Source organism: Phocoena phocoena, chromosome 6 (assembly GCF_963924675.1).
Source record: "Phocoena phocoena chromosome 6, mPhoPho1.1, whole genome shotgun sequence".
Lineage (NCBI taxonomy): Eukaryota > Metazoa > Chordata > Mammalia > Artiodactyla > Phocoenidae > Phocoena > Phocoena phocoena.
The window spans coordinates 81219416-81236707 of NC_089224.1; the positions used below are offsets into that span (position 1 = coordinate 81219416).

Here is a 17292-nt window from a genome sequence, read left to right on the forward strand (position 1 = left end):
GGCACGAACCCGTGTCCCCTGCATCAGCAGGCGGACTCTCAACCACTGCGCCATCAGGGAAGCCCCCAGCAATGCTTTTTAAAATTCACCTTCCTCTCCTCACATCTCATCTTGCAACGTACTCTGAAGTCACCCCTCGACTTTCCTCATCCCTCCTTGGTCCTCCCTCTTTCCCAGCTCCTCTTTATTGTGTAGACCAACTTAGCCCCTCCATTCCTTCTCTCTTCCCATTCTCTGCTTATGTAAGAAAAAAGATCCATATCCAAGTTGGCAGATAGCTCCCCTTAGAGTGCAGGGAAGTAACTCTCATATTAATAAATCTTGTCGGGCTTCCCTGGTGGCACAGTGGTTGAGAGTCCACCTGCTGATGCAGGGGACACGGGTTCGTGCCCCGGTCCGGGAAGATCCCACGTGCCGCGGAGCGGCTGGGCCCGTGAGCCATGGCCGCTGAGCCTGCGCGTCCGGAGCCTGTGCTCCGCAACGGGAGAGGCCACAACAGTGAGAGGCCCACATACCACACACACACAAAAATAATAAATAAATAAATAAATAAATAAATCTTGTCCTCAAAACACATTCAAACTCACAGAACAGTAATTTGAATTCCATAATCATGAAATTGCAAAAGACTCTTTTCCTATATTGCTGTGGAAGAATTGGCGTATGAGGCCTCTTTTTGAACAGGGACCCCAAACTCAAATGCCCACAGGCATGCAATAGAAAAGAGCGCTGGACACCAAGTGTAAAACAGTGACACATGAGAGAGACTACTGTCTTAGTCCTCTCAGGCTGCACTAACAGAACACCACAGACTGGGTGGCTTATAAACAACAGACATTTATTTCTCACGGTTCTGGAGGCTGGGAATTCAAGATCCAGGCGCTGGCAGCTTCAGTGTCTGGTGAGGGCCTACTCCTTGGTTCACAAGCGGCTGCCTTCTTTCTGTGTCCTTACATGGTGGAAGGGGCAAGAGCTCTCTGAGATCTCTTTTATAAGGGCACTAACCCCATTCATGAGGGGCGGCTCTGCCTACATGACCTAATAACCTCCCAATGCCCACCTGCAATTACCAACACACTGGGGATATGAATTTTGGAGGGACATCAACGTTCAGTCGATGGCAACCATGCAGCCATTATTCAGTTCCAGCCAACAATGCCCTGTGGGAATGTAGGCTCAGAATTGCCAGATTTTCTGATTTTAAAAAGAAATCAGAAATCCAGATTTTTAGGTGGAATTTCCCAATTTTAAAAGGCACTGTATGGGCAAAAAGCAATCATAGGCAAGATTTGTCCCACAGGTTTACAGCCTCTGATGTCACGGAACCTGTGGTAGGGATCACCAAGTCTGTTTGATGATGGCAAGTCTAAAGTCTTGTTTTCTGCTTAGGTCAGAGCCCAGGAAGAGAGTCTGGGAGCGGTCTCCCATGAGGAAATGGAGTCCTTCACAACGTCCAGTGGGAACACTTACTTTGTCTTCCTGCCCCTGGAACAAGAAGAGAGTAGCAAGAGGCCCCATTCCAACCTTTTTGCCATTCTCTTCAATGACACTTCCAGTGCCAAGGTCCTAGAACAAGTGATCATTCCATCCAGACTAGTTTTAGAAATTAAGAAACAGTGAGTAAAAAACCCTTTTATTCTCATTCTCCTTGAGTTTTATTAACAAGGTGAAATAGTATAATGGAAGATTGGACTCGTTTTGGAAAAGAAAACACGTAGGTAACTGAGGGTAGACATGAGAAACACAACACAAAGTAGCAGATGTCCAGGGATTTTTCGCAGTCACAGGTATCCTCTGTGAGAGAGAGACCTCTGCCTGTCCCAGGATGACTTGTTGGCCTGGGCCTTGTATCAATACAGAAGAAACAGGGTTTTCCCTAGAAGGTGTTTCTGGGTTCTAGATCCTGGCATGTCTGTTAATATTAGAGTTCCTTTTCTTTTCTTTTTTAGGAAAATTATATAGATATAGACCATAGTTATGAGTATATCAGTATGGTATTTTGCTCTGGTTATGTTACACACTTAATGTAGAAAATTGAAAAAAGTACAATGAAGAATATAGAATAATTTTACCACTGAATATCTACTGCCCCTAACTCCCAATTTTCTTTCTGGTCCTTTATGTTTGAATTTGGAACAAATGTGAAAATTTGCATTTGGCTCTTAGATAGCATTTGCATTGCCCTCCTGATACTACAGTGTCATAGCTAGGACTAACCAGCTAGAGATCACCTGGTTAGTCTACCTCCCATGTTTACACATGGACAGGAGACCAGAGGCAGGGAGTAAAAGGAGTAAAGTCAGGCCTTTGGACTCTATTCTCCTTCACCTCAGCATCATCTCACCTTGAAAATGTCTTCTGACTTGAACCTCATCCTCCTCCTCCCTCTGTCACAGGCCATTGTCTGCCCTCTCCATAGACCAGGGAATGAAGAAAAGCAAGGACCACCATCGGAGCTAATATTTATTGAGAAAGTTTAATACTCTGAATAACTAAGAGAGGGGTACTGTAATTAGCTCATTTTACAGGTGATTCTAGAAACTGAAGCTCAGAATTTATAACTTGGACAAGATCTCTGAGATAGGAAGTAGTTAAATCCCAGGATATGAACCTAGACCCTGTAATTCCAGAGTCTTGAACCAAACACTATGCCATCTGGCCTTGGGACCAACCAAAAAAATAGTTCTGTGTTCAACGGATTGGATTTGAATGTTGAAGCATAGGATACATACCGAAAAGTATGGAAATTATGAGCATATAGCTCAATTAATTACCCAAAGGGAACACACCCAGTAATCAGTACCCACAGGAAAGACAGCACTACCAACCTCCTTCATGTACCCATCTCACGTCACTGCCCTCCCTTACCCAAGGATAACAAATATTCTAACTTCTGAATTAGTTTTACTTGTTTTTGAACTTACTTAAATGGAATCCCATGGAATGTACTCTTTTATATCCGGCTTCTTTTGGTGAACATGTGTATACATTTCTGTTAGCTATATAACTAAGAGTGGAATTGTTGGGAAATTGACTTATATGTGTGTCCATCTGTCTCAGAGGAGATACAACCAAAAGATACTGCCAAAGAGGTTTCAAAAGTGGGTTTGTTTTAACAGTTTACAGCAGTGTATGAGAGTTCCAGTTGCTCCACATCCTCACTTGGTTTGTCAGTAGTTTTTATTTTAACCATTCTGGTATATGTGTAGTGGTGTTCCATTGTGGTTTTAATTAGCATTTTCCTGATGAGTAACAATGCTGTGTACCTTGTCATATACTTATTGGCCATTTAGTAATCTTTCTGTGAAATGCCTAGCCAAATTTTTTGCCCATTTTTTTTCTGGTGGATTGCCTATCTTATTTCTTATTAATTTATGTGAGTTATTGATCTCAGATATGAGTTTTTTATTAGTTAAATACATGGCAAATGTTCATCCCGCTCACTGTGCTTGCCTTTTTTGCTCTCTTCAAGGTATCTTTTGATGAACAGAAATCCTTTTAATAAGGTCCTAGTCATCAGTTTTTTTCACTAGGGTTAGGGTAATTTCTGTCTTATCTAAGATATCTTTGCTTGCCTCAAGGTCATGAAAATATTCTCCTGTGTTATCTACCATAAATGTTATAGTTTTAAACTTTCATAGTTAGATGTACAATTCAACTGGAATTGATTTTTGTTTATGTATGAGGTAGAAGTCAGATTCATTTCTTTCCCATATGGATAACCAGTTGACCCCAGGCCATTTGAGAAGACTCTCCTCTCTCCACGGCTCTGCCAGGCCTCGCATCACCACCTCCCCCTTATTGATTACTGTAGCTTTATATTAAGTCTTATTATCTGGTGGTGTAAGTCCTCCAACCTTGACATCCTCCAAGATTGTTTTGACTCTCCTTGGCCCTTTGTATTTCTATATAAGTTTGAAATCAGCTCATCAGTTTCCGAAAGAAGACATTTGCCGAGCTTTTAATTGTTATTGTATTGGATGTGTAGATACATTTGGAGAGAACCAACATCTTAACAATATATATAGCCAAGAAGATCACTCTACATTTTAACAGGATGAGATAATAAACTGGGAAGAATATTTGCAACTCACATCTCAGTCAAAGGACCTCATGTTCCCAATACATAAAGAGATTCTAGAAATTAATAAGAAAAAAGGCAACTACACACTAGAATGATGGACAAAAGATATTAATGGATAGTACACAGAAAAAGAAATTTAATAGTCTTAAACACATGAAAATATGCTCAGTCTCAGTCATAATATGAGAAAATTGTCAAATTCAAGAGTTTGACAATACATTCTGAAGCTATGGATAAATAGGAACTTTTATTCATTGTTGATGGGAGTTCAAGTTGCCTTGCAACAGAAGCAGTTTGGCTGTATCTACCAGATCCACAAATGTATTTCAGGCTTTGATTCAGTAGTTCCCTTTCAGGGAATTTAATCCTATGGAAATTGTTCTACACTTGACATATGTACGAGGTTATTCATTGCAGTCTTCTTTGTAAGAACAAATGGTTGGAAACCACCCAATGTCCTTCAACAGGGGGTCTGGCTAAATGAATGATGGTCCACCCAAACAAAGAGATACAGTGTAGTGGGAAATAAAATAAGGAAGAAGGAGTAGAAGGGGGAAGCACTTGAAGCATCAGTGTGGAAAGATATCTCCCTGGTCACAATTGCTGACCCTCGCTGGTCTCTCCCTTAGGCTTCGAGCTGGCTTTTTTGAGCACTTAGAGAAGTGGTTTGACCAATGTGCCCTCAACGCCCGGGTCATCGTGGCCACCAAGATTGATGAGCTGGATTCAGAACTGGAGCTGCGTCTGCACCTACACCAGCCAAGAGCCCAGCTCATTGAAAAGGACATCCACAACGTCAGGGCAGGTACTGCAGACCCCCGGTGTCTGTGCCATTGCAGAGGAGGAGGAGGATGAGGTTCAAGTCAGAAGACATGCTTGTACCACGCAATGCTTAGCATGTTGTCATCACACGTTGGAAGATGTGCGTGAGGGTTCGTACCTCCCAGGTTGGCAGGGAAGGTTGTACTCAGAATCCTCATTTAAGGTTTTTTTTAAAGAAGGTGTTAGATGCTGAAATGAAGAGTATTGTCCTGTTTTAGCTTTGTGGATCCCAGATATGCTCACACACCTGTCAGACACACACCTGCATGGCAGATACCCTAGAGGCAAGCCTCAGGAATCAGAGCTAACAGGTTCAACCTGTCTAGCTGTGGTATTCTGGGCAGGTTACCTGACCTCTCTGATCCCTTCCTAACCTGCAGAAGGCATGCTGTTGGTGGTAATTAATTCTCCTTGAAATGGTACAGTGAGGAATCCTGAGCATCTGGCATAAGCCAGAACCTCCGAAAGTGGTAGCCATTATTCTCAGCTTATAATTTTTAACACTTAGAAAGACGTGCCATTTCTCTCTAAGGCAGAGGGCTCCATTCATCGGAGGGAGGGCACTTTTATTTGGATCCTTCAACAGCTCCTGTCAGGTTTTTACTCGAGTCACACTTTAAGCTCCATTATTAACCCTGAAAGCTTCCAGAGAGCCTCCACGTGAGCCCACCCAACCTCCTACTGCCTGGAGCAGCGAAAGAGTGTGGACTCCAGAGGCCCAATGCTTGTGGCCTTGGGAGACCAGCTTCACTTTTGGAACCTCGTTGTCCTCATATGGGAAATGTGTGCATTAATTATAAGTATAAACAAAGATGCTCCCTGAAGGCTGGTTTCCTTCTCCTTCGCTGGCTCCTGGCCCAGTGCATAATGTGAAAAACGAGGCTGGAGAAGCAAAGCCCCAGAATCCCACCATTTGTTTTTGGCAGAGCTGAGACCATAGCACTTCCTCCACTCCAGGCAGTAGGAGGTGAGATGAGGTGAGCTGGGACTCTCTGCTAACTCTAAAGGCCTATGATGGAGCTCTTGAAGTCCATTGTAACTGAGGCTCATTGGAAATGAGAAGCCACTGATATAAAGGGACACATGCCAACTGCCCAGCTTTGTGCTGGCTCTTTTCTCCCAGGCCTTCGCATTGAGATCCCTGCCCTCCCCAACACCCATCCCACCTGCTCCTGGGGTGGGAGGTGCTGTCCGTCTCCCAAGCTTTGTTCCCTTCTGCTGCAGGCAGGGTATCTCCACCGCAGGCACCTCGCCGATCACAGCCGGCCAGATCCTCCTCTCCAGTTAAAGACCCAGGGCTGTCTCATATTGGCCTCCCTGAGATCTGTGTCCATTCCCAGGCCAGGCCCTGGGGAGGGCAGTAGGGACAGGATAAGGGACCTTGGCCTGAAAGGTCCCTGCTCTGTAGCTGGCCTGGTAGAGGCACATCACTGTCCAGGAAAGCGCTGTCCTGAGTTGGCTTGAGATCCTGGAGGGCCTCATCTCCCCTTGTCCTTTTCCAGCCGAACTCTTGCTTCACCAAGAGCGGCTGGACAGCCACTGTGCGGGGGTGATGGAGACGCTGAGGAAGGAGAGGAGGATGTTCTGCCAGTTCCAAGAGGAGCAGAACATGAGGAGCAAAGACTTCCAGCGCAAGATTTATGACATGGAGCACATCTTCTTGAACGCCACCAAGAGCCAGAAGTAAGGGCACTGGGGGTCTCAGCTGCAGCCTCGTGGCCCTAGAATCCCCACCAGGTGGATGTTCTCAGAGGAGTGGTTACCCCACCCACTGTGGGTAATAGAAGGGTCAGGGTTTCCAGAAGGGTTTTCACCTCTTTGCAAGGGTGCAGCTGTGTGAAGCGTCTGGCCGAGGGCTGGGTGCTGGGGTGGGGGGAGCAGCCAAAGAGAGAAAAGGGTGCCCGTGGTCAGAGTGCAGGGGTGCAGATGATGTGCCCTGAAATGTCCATGGTGGGAAGGACCGCTCCTATCGGGAAGTCAGGAAGAGCTTCCTGCAGGAGGCCCTCGGGCCTGGGATGGAGAAAGGTGGGGAGGGGGCAGGGTTCCCCCGTCAGAGAGGAGCACTGGCCCGGCTCGAGGTGGGGATGCCCTGCTCTCAGGGCAGAGTGAGGGGTCCCAGGAGGCCCCTCAGGGGTTTGAGGTGAGGTGCCTGTGAGTTAGAGCGGGTGGAGGGAGGAGGGGACGGAGCCAGTAGGACCTGGGGATTCTCTTAGCAATCTGGTGGCAGGGGCTGCCCTCTGGTCCAGCTCACTGAGAGCCCCACATGCACTGGCATCGTGAATTTCCTTCTAAGGCCTCTTTTTCTACCCAGAGAAGACAGGCAGTGGTTCTGGTGACCCCACAGCTGGGCATGGCATGTGGAGCTCAAGCCACCTTCCAGGCTGACCGCCCGAGCCCAGGTCACCACCCTGCCCTCCCGTGTCCCCCAGGCTGGTCACTCTCAGCAGCACTCTGCACCGGGAACTGCTCAGCTACATCGACGTCGTCCAGGTGTCCCTGCGCAGCTTCCGCCAGTACCTGGAGGAGAGCCTGGGCAAGCTTCGCTACACCAACGTTGAGTTTGTCAGGCACTGCAGGTGAGAGCCAGCATCTGGGGCCTCTGTGAGCCCCTGGGCTTCCTCTGTTGAGAGGTGGTCTTGTTGGCCTCTCCGTTTTTTAATAGGGACAAAATATCCGTAACATAAAATGATCCATTTTAACCGTTCTAGGCGTCCAGTCCACTGGCATTAAGTACATCCACACTGTTGTGCTGCCATCGCCACCGTCCACCTGCAGCACATTTTCACCCTCACAAATTGAATCTAAACGCTAACTGTCCATTTCGCCCTCCCCCAGCCCCTGGGAACCACCATTCTATTTTCGGTCTCTATGAATTTGACTACTCTAGGGACCTCGTAGAAGTGAAATCACACGAGATTTGTTCTTTTGTGTGTCGGTTTTTTTCACTTAGCATGATGTCTTCAATGCTCATCCATGTCACAGCATCTGTCAAAATTTCATTCCTTCTTAAGGCTCCGTAATATTCCATTGTGTGGATGTACCACATTTTGTTTATCCATTCATCTCTTGATGGACATTTGGGTTGTTTCCCTGCTTCTGTCCTTGAGCTACCTGCATTTGTTTTTCCATGGTCTTGTACTTTTAATCTAAAGCTTTGTCAACCACAGTATTTGGACTGGGTGGAAAGGTTCAGGTCTGATCAGTGGATTTATTTCTCCCAAATTATTTTCAGATTGTTCTCAGAGGGAGGCAACTTTTCTTCTGAAGAAATTGACTCACTGTGTCATCGACTGGAGAAGGAAGCTGCCCGGATAGAGTTTGTTGAAAATTTAATCATGATCAAGATGGAGAAGATGGAGAGCGAGTACCTGGACCAGGTGAGCAGGCCCCACCACGACCTCTAGCCAGGCTCCCGTCATACCCGCTTACAAGGTGGTTGCCTTGCTCACTGCCTGATAGGCTGGTCAAGCCCCCTTTCCAACCATTAGCTGAGCCTGTCCCCCTCTGCTTCTAAAGTCCAAAAGTTCCAAATTAAGCCCCACTCCTTTACTTTTTCTCTTTCTTTAAGGCTAATGATGTCATCAACAAGTTTGAAAGTAAATTCCATAACCTGTCTGTGGACCTTATTTTCATAGAGAAAATCCAGCGGTTGCTGACAAATCTGCAAGTGAAAATCAAGTGCGAGGTAGGACAGATTCATTCTTCATCTGCCCCATGGGACTTGATGCTTATCACACACACCTGCATGCCAGGCACTGTCCCAGGTGCTGGGGATACTGGTGTGGTCTCTGCCCCATGGGACTTGCACTCCAGCCCGGAAGTCAGAGATTAAATCGTAATAGTTTCTAACATCCACTGAGTTGTTATGCACCATGCAGCCTGCCAGTGGGCTTATTTTGATTAACTGTGTGAGTCCTCACAAGAGCTGTGTGAGGCAAGTACCGTTCTTATCCCCGTTTTAGAGATAAAGAAACTGAGGCAGGGAGTCATTAAGTGACTTAGGGCAAGAACACAGAGTTCTTAAATGGTGGAGCCAAAATGTGAACCCAGGACTGACTCACACCAGAAATTCAGGCCTTAGACATGCCAGGCCATCTGGGCTACAGAGGCCATGAGGGCTGTGTGAGGTGCGTGGGGACGTAGAGGAGAGGATTTCACCTGGACTAGGAAAGTGGTGTTTCCCAAGGCTTGATGGCGAAGGAAGAGCCAGCCAGGCAGGAGGGTGGGGAGCAGTGTGCTGGAGAGATCGTGAAAAAAATCCTGGGGAGCTGGAGCCAAGGGGAGAGAGAGCTCGAGCAGGAAAAAGTGGGGAGCAATGAGGCTGGAGCGGGGGCCGGGTCAGCAGGGCCGTGTGAGCTGGGCTCCTGGTGCTGGAGTGAGGGTCAGGGCAGTGGGGACAAGGGAAGGGTGCTATTTATTACAATTTTTTAAGCTGTATAATCTTGAAAAGTTTCTTCAAAAACATCACTTTGATGGTTTCCCTCTCCCTAATGTGTTGCCATTTTTACTTAACCATTCCTTTTTAGAGGAACATCTGGTGGGTTTCACTTATAATATACACAAATGGTGTGTTAGACATGCTTGCACTGGAAACTCTGATGGTGTCCATAGGGTGCCTCCCAGAGCTGGAATTACTGGGTTAGAGCATGAATGTTTTAAGGCTCTTTGTACTTTCCAGGTGGCTTGTACAGACATCCCCTCACCAATAGGGCATGAGTGTGTCCTCCTAACTCCCTCAACCAGTACTGCAGGTCACCAGTTTTATTTTTAAAACTTACTATTTGACAGTAAAAAAAAGTCCTTTAAATTTGCATTGATCGAGTTTCTGATATGACTGTGCATTGTTCCCCCTGATTTCATTTTTTCAGTACTTAATCCACCTCTCAGATAATGATTTGCGGAACATTTTCTTGATCAAAATAAGTATTCTAGAAACAAATCTCAGAACCTCTGGTTTTTCTAGGTTGCAAAATCCAATTTGCAAACAGATGGATTAAATTCTTCTCTGGAACAGCTTCAAAGCAAGGTGCAAATGTGCCGAAGCTCAAGGGGAGATGAAAAAGTAAGTGCTCAGTGGATACTAAGTTATGAATAGTAAAGATGCATCAGGCCAGAATCGTAAACTGGAAATAAACTTATATCTGTGGTCAAGATTTCTCCACCACCAGCGGGGCCTCTGAGCCTTCCTACTTAACCCCTGTTTTATTCAATGGAATTAAGGACGAGAAGAGAAACCAGCCATTGCCCCCGGCCCCTAGCGCCTCCCAGGCAGGCATCTTGAGGCCAGTGAGCACAGGGGCTTGAGTCTGGCCTCCCTCCCCCTCTGATGTCACCAGGCCTCCCTCCCTGTAATTGGAACGCAGCCCTGGATGAATAACAGAGGCAGGACTCTGCCCTCTGAACAACCACCACCTTTTGTTCGATTTTCCTTTTGTTTTGACCATTGCACATAAATTGGTTACTTCCATTTTCCGTGTATAAGCTGTGAAAAGTCCAAATTGGAGCAAAGTCTGGGAGAAGCGAGGTTCCAGGTGCCTGCCAGGCCCTGACCAGCGTAGCGGGTCTCTGCGTGTTTACATTGTTGACTTGCTTGTTTTTCTGCCTCTAGTGCATGTCTCTGTCCCTTGTGCCACCTGCACCCTGGCCACTCCAAGTAATCTTTTCTCCACAGTTCAGCCAGGCACTCGAGAACCAGATGTCCTGGCCAGGGGTTCTGTCTTCCATTTCAGTGACTAAGTTGAGGTTTTATTGTTACTAGCACTGAGAGGACATTTATTTTTCTATCTTTACTGCTTTTTCTTGCATAGTTACATGTGCTTGGTGAAAAAAGTCCGAACATCCGCAAAGCACAGAGTGGAGGTCCCGTGTAACCTCTTGTGCTTTCGTGCAGATGTTTCTACACATACATGGGGGGAGCAGGGGAAAACCAGCTTAATCTGCTGTGACCGCTTCAGCAGGCCCTTTAGGGACAACTCTCTCTCTTCAGAGCAGAAGCATTTGCTCTCCCACATTTCCTCACTTCCTATCTGATGTGTCAGGGCAGTGGGCAGGGTTCCAGGGGGCTTGCACAGACCCTGGCATGGGGCGGGGAGCATTTGCTTGAGCGGGCGGGTGGTCCTGTGTTGGCGGAGGACACTGGTTGGACTCTCCTGCCGGGTGGTCATCAGGCGGCGGAAGCAATGCATCAGGTGCTCGGTGAAGGCAGTGGGGACCAGGGAAGGGTGTGCCCAGGGCCGTGTGCTCAGTGCCACGTTAAAGAAGACCTTCTGGCTGCTGGGTGCAGAAAGGCAGGGAGGCAGGTAGGAATGAAGCAGAGCGCCAAGACCGAACAGTGTCACCACTCGAGACTCCAGCAGGGACATGTTCCAATCCTGGGGTTGAGCAGCGGGGGAATGGGTGGGATTCAGGGTGCATTGGAAATGAAGGGAGTGGGAAGAGGCCAAGGCGCCACCTGGCCTGGGTCATCCATTAGGTCAGTGAGCCATTCAGGGAGCAATGTGTGGGGACCACTGAGCGCTGTGCGGGCTGCTTGGGGAAGGTGAACATCCTCACGGGTGCTTCCCTGCCCCCTGCAAGGTATGGTCTGTGGGATTGTTGCTCTAAGGGGTCATGTATTTGACGTATCCGGTCTGATAGCCAGATCACCCTCCAGAAAGGCTGTGGCCATTTCACGCCTACACGCCCTCGCCATCTTGGGCCAAATATTTCCTTCTACACGTAGAGCATTAGAACCAGAAGAGATCCTAAGGGACATACTGTGTCCCCATCACACTGATGGGGAGACTAAGTAGAACAAGCTTAAATCATTTGCCCAGAACAAACCCATAGAACCAGGAATAGAACTCCCGATGCCCCATCAGGGAAGGATCCACTGCTGCAGTGGGGCCACCTGAGAGAGCCAGCCCAGGGCTCCCCACTCCCACAGGGCCCTCCCTGCAAGTGAGGGGCCTCCATGGAGCCAAGAGGTGTCCTTGCCAGCCAGCCGGTTCCTGCAGTTCACATGGAGTCAGCCTGCCTGCCCGCAGCCTGCTTCCTGTGCCTTTTTTCCTCCATGTTCGCACTAGATAGTGACCACAGAAGACCTCCTTGGCCTTGTTCGAACTTGGAAAGAAAAACTGAGCCAGAGGATTCAGTATCTCAACTGCAAGCTGAACATGGTATCTGTGACTCAAGTGGTCCTTACCGTAAGGAACGGGATGGGGTGGCCATGGGGAAGAGCGGCTGAACTGTTGGGTCCGGGCTCCCAGGAAACCCGCAGGGCTCAGCACAGCCCAAGGCAAGAAGATCTCCCAGGCCACTGCTGGAAGTCAGGCCTGCTGGGATGCCTTGGAAAGGCCACAGGCTGTGGAGTCAGATCTGGGTTCAAATCCCAGATGGGTCACTTCCCTGCACTGGTCTCTTAGGAGACCCCTCGCCTCCTGGCAGCACCTCCTCCCGCCATCAGGGCCCACCAGCTCTCAGGGCAGCTTCACCTCTCAGCCTCTTCCTTCCCACCCGCTGCCATGAGCAGCCACCGGCTTCTCTCCACCCCACCCCCATGGCCTTGTCCAACCCCCCGTCTCTTGCCCACGTGTCTGCCCTTATCCTCTCACTTCCCCCCATGATCCATTCCCAGAGCTGCAGCCAGACCTCATGTTGGACAAGGCCAGTCTTCCCGTGTTACTCTCCTGCCCTTGGGACAAAATCCAGACCTTTTCCCTAGACCTGCGCAGCAACCTCCTCCAAGGTCTGCCCTCCATGGGCACTTCATTTCTCTGGCCCCCGTAAGAGGTCTCTTCCCCAGGCCTTCTCTCACCCCCTGGTTTTGATGGCATGTCCCACTTCCCCATGAGCCCACAGACCATGCAGTGAGGTCTCCCTTTTAGGAGCCGTCTCCCCTAGACGGTGTGCCCCAAGAGGGCAGAACCTGTCGCCCTCACCCCACCCTCTCTCACCAAGCTTTAAACACCAGAGGTGCTCAGCCAGCTGCCAGAAGGGCTGTGACAGAGCCGATGGGAGCATAAGCGGACACCCCTCAAGTTCTGCTCTGGCCACCCTCAGGCCCTGCCTCACACTGCCACGCTCTGAGCCAGCCCTTCCTTCTTTGGGGAGGCTCTTCCCGCCGTGCCCCTAGCGCTAAGCTTCCATCACACCATCAGTACTGCACCCCACAAGGTGACACTTAGGGGTCCAGCCGGAGTCCTTCCCTTACAGTGCTTACAGTCTAGCACTGAGCCAAGATGCAGGATAAAATGGGGAGCAGTTCGCCTAAGCCCTCGTGGTGGGCCACCACTCCCACCCTTTCTCTAAGGTCCAACTCGAGGTGGAGGTGGCCACTCACTCATCCATGTACTCATTCACTCGTCCGTTGGTCAGAAACACCACCTGGGCACATCTACGGGTGGCCTTACAGGTCCATGACCCTCAGCCTCAGGGAAGACGCTGGAACTTCCCCTTCATAACACTGGCCCCATTTTTTTTTTTTTTTTTTTTTTGCGCAGTATGTGGGCCTCTCACTGTTGTGGCCTCTCCCGTTGCGGAGCACAGGCTCCGGACGCACAGGCTCAACGGCCATGGCTCACGGGCCCAGCCGCTCCGCGGCATGTGGGATCTTCCCAGACCGGGGCATGAACCCGTGTCCCCTGCATCGGCAGGTGGACTCTCAACCACTGCGCCACCAGGGAAGCCCTGGCCCCATTTTTGACCATTTATTTGTGGTCAGATAAATGTCTTGTCTCTCTGACCAGACTGTAAGCTCCATGAGGGTAAGGGTCACATGTGGGCTCTTCATCCTGTGTCCCATACCCAGGTAGAGGCTTGCAGAAAGCAGGCACTCAAGAAACATTTTTGAAGCATGCACGTGTAAATGAATGAATGAATGAATGAATGAATAGTCCTCTAAGGTAGATATGATCACTGCTACTTCACAGAAGGGAAAAGGGAGGCTCAAAGAGGTCAGGCAGCTGGCCTCCAGCCACAGCACCTGGGCAAGGTGGTGCTGGGACGGGAACCCAGCCTGCCTGCCTGCCTGCCACCCACACAATTGGGCCCTGATCTTTGGCCTTTAGGACAACATCCTGACCAACCTGGTGGTAGAGAGTGACATCCTGGTGTCTTCAGAAGCCCATGAAGAAGAGGCCAAGGTAGACGTGGTCACCCCCGAGTCCTTCACCCAGCCAAGCCGCATGGGGAAGTCCCTGCTTGAAGACCCAGCTGTGGAGGTGGTCAGGAGGATCCTGCAGTGAGTGGCCTGGGTGTGCACAGTGGGGCCCTGAGCCTTCGGGAGCCAGCCCCCTTGTGAGCCCACCCTTGACAGCTGTGACCTTATGCGGGGGCTTCTCCTCTCAAAGCCTCAGCTTCCTCTTCTGAAGTGGGGCTCACGATTGGGCAGACTCGCGTGGCATCGTGGGCTAACTGGGATAGTGCCCAGTGCCTGGCCTGAGCCGCGCTCGTGGTCACTGGGGAAAAGCTCACATCCTTTCCTTTGGTTTCAGATTTCCTGACTCCAAATGTCCAACCCAGCAGTGTGACAAAGAGCGGTCCCAAACAGGTAGAGGCAAACAGGTCTCAGGGCACCGGTGGTGGGGCAGCTGGTGGTGCCACCCGGCCCCACCTCACCTTGGATTCTCTGTTCTTGTCCTGGGTGCTTGTCACCCAAAGGCTTGAAGCGACTCCGGAGCCGGGCAGAGAACTCCGTGAAGAAGGGCTTGTCCACTGCCAGTACCACCTTGGCAGCGAGGTAGAAAGGCTAGGCTGCCTGCGATCTCCCCACCTCAGACCCCACCCCGCCACCCTTTACCAGATCATGTCTTCAGAGTGCACTTCCTGTGCTCACAGCCCTGACACTCCAAGGGACCCCACAAGGGGCCGGCTTTGACACCGGCTTTAGACTGGTCTGTGCTCACCCCCGCCCAGTGGCTTGGCTCGCATGGCCTCCCACCCTGGGAACCTGTCCGGGAGTTGGGTGGTTTTCCACGGTATTGTTTGGCTTCCTGGATTGCCGCTAGAAATAGCGATCTGTCCTCCTGCAAGTCTGACTTCCACAAGCCGGCTTCCTGAGTTTTTTATTGTAGCTAAGGGGTTGGTGTCCTAGGCAGGTTGTTGCAGCTTATGGGCCAGAGTTCTCTACTTATATATGGTCCAGCTGTTGTCCATTTGCATATTCAGTCTCTCAGTGGTTACGAACGAAGTACATGTTGCTAGGGCTGCCAGATAAAAATTCAGGATGCCCAGTTAAATTTGAGTTTCAGATGAACAACACATATTTTTAATATTATATATGTGTGTCCCAAATATCGCATGGGATGTTCACTAAAAACTTCTCATTGCTTATATGAAATTTGAGTTCTTTTTTAAAATTTATTGCTGTATAGTTGATTTACAGTGTTGTAAAAAGAAATTCAAGTTTAACTTGTATTTTTATTTGAAAATTTGGCAACCCTACATGTGGCTCAACCTAGTTTTCTTTGGGTCCTCACCACAGAAAAGGATACAGATTTCTGGGCCCGAGCACCTCTGTGCCTTAACCACTGTCGGCAGCCTTGTGTGGGTTTTAGCGGTCAGGGCTTCAGCCCCGCGGTAAGGCTGTCTCCAGAGCTGCCGAGGGGGAGGGAGCGTCTCGAAGCGCGGGGCCGCACAGGCAGGCCCGGAGCGGGGGCTCACGCGGGCTCAGGCCTGCCTGCGTTCATCTCCAGCCTCCAGAGCACTGACACACCTTTGCCCCACAGCATCACACGGTGTGCCAAGCCCAACAGACTAGATAGAAAGTACCAGGTGCTCGGAGACAAGCCACCTCCTCCGGCAGAGTAAGTGTCAATGCCATGTCCTTTAACTCCATTTTAACCTGTCATCTTTGTCAGGGGGCAGCTAAATCTAACTCAGCTAAGGGAAATGGGAAGTAGGGGGCAGAGCAGGAGAGGTCGGCATGGGGATGGGTAAGAGTCGAGATTGGTTTGTCTCAGCCTAACTCACCTAAATTTATTGAGAGATATTTCCACCAAGTTTAGACGTTCACCAAGAAGCCATTCTTCTTTCCTTTGAACAATAAGTTCATTTCTATTCAGTCACCTTTTGTTCCTTAAGGGCCAGCTGAACCGTCTACTGAGACTTGGTAGTAGGGCAACCCCTCAAGGGGCTTTCTAGACGTTGGGCCTGAAGCACCCAGAGGGGCCCACTCGGGAGCAGCTCCTGGCATTCCTGTTGCCCATCACCCCACTCCAGCTGGCAGGGCTTCTTTGGATCCTGGAGGAAAAGCCAGCTGCAGAACAACCTCGAGTCCCAACAGGGACCTAGATAGTCAGGTTTCAGCTCTCAGTGGAGAGTTGTAGCCAGATATTGAAGGAGACTAGGAGAACTGAGATTTGGTAAGAACTGACAAAACGTACATGACAGCGAGATCCATGCCAGTTTCCAGGGAGGTCACAAAACCTCAAAGCCAATGAATAGGGATAGAATCTACTAATCACGAGAGAGTGCTGTAGTTTCCCACTGAAACATAAAATTTATGTCGCCCTTCTTTTTGATTCTTGTTTACAAAACAAGTCTGGTCTCATTAGCTTTGCCTGATTATTTACGTAAGTGCAGCAAGCGTGGTGACTGACCACCTAAACTTTGTACGTTTGCGTCGCTGGAACTTTTCAAAAAGAATCTCAGATTAGACTCTTAAAAGCCTCTTGAAGCCAAAAAGGCGAGTCAGATTTCACCTGCAGTACCTATAGATTTGGGTGAAAGCCTCTCTTCTTGAGGTCCCCACAGTACCTTCAGGTCTTCCTTACTCACCTGTGAGGCTGGGAACCTCATAAGCCAGGTGCCAGGCGGGTTTTCCCAAGAGGGCTCTGAAGCACTGTCTCCATGAAGTCAACCTTAGTTTCTTGAAACTGTTTGGTCACATCTGATCCTATGCATCGTTGTCCATATGACGTTTCAGTCAAAGCCTTGGTTATACATCAATGTTTCCAATTACGTCCTGTTACAAGGAGGACAGCTTTTTGTGGAATTCACACAAATAATTATATTGCCATAAAATAAGTATATTTAACAAGAGTTTCCGAATTCTAGAGTTTCCGAATTCTAGAGTGCATATGAGCGGGTGAAACATCCAGCCTCTTTCAAATTAGCCCTTTTTCCTCTTTAGCCTCAGGCAGTTGCTTTCAGGAGTTCCTCTGTCCCTGGAGAGCCCTGATGGGGACAGGACGCCTGAATTTAGGTCAAGCGACTGTAGGGAGTTGAGGGCTGGAGTGGGAAAGGAGAGGTCTGGCAGGGTGGACAGACAGACAGGAGAGGTAGGGCTATGAGGGGGTCATATCAAAGGAAACCAGGGAACTGAAGGGAAGGTGGAAGGTGGCAAAAGGAGGAAGAAGGAGCATAGGCGTGGTGGGGGAGAGAGGTCTTAGGGGGGGTCTCCCCTC

At 49.3% G+C, this 17292-nt stretch overlaps 1 protein-coding gene across 1 annotated transcript in view; it reads left to right on the forward strand.

Moving 5' to 3' along the window:
- CCDC180 (coiled-coil domain containing 180) overlaps positions 1 to 17292 on the forward strand; it is a 70968-nt gene that overhangs the window by 40576 nt on the left and 13100 nt on the right. Inside the window, 12 exon segments of the mRNA XM_065878783.1 lie at positions 1390 to 1616; positions 4714 to 4889; positions 6409 to 6589; positions 7336 to 7482; positions 8139 to 8283; positions 8475 to 8591; positions 9870 to 9968; positions 11971 to 12090; positions 13954 to 14126; positions 14380 to 14464; positions 14467 to 14624; positions 15613 to 15690. Of these exon segments, the coding sequence (XP_065734855.1) occupies positions 1390 to 1616; positions 4714 to 4889; positions 6409 to 6589; positions 7336 to 7482; positions 8139 to 8283; positions 8475 to 8591; positions 9870 to 9968; positions 11971 to 12090; positions 13954 to 14126; positions 14380 to 14464; positions 14467 to 14624; positions 15613 to 15690 (1706 nt within the window).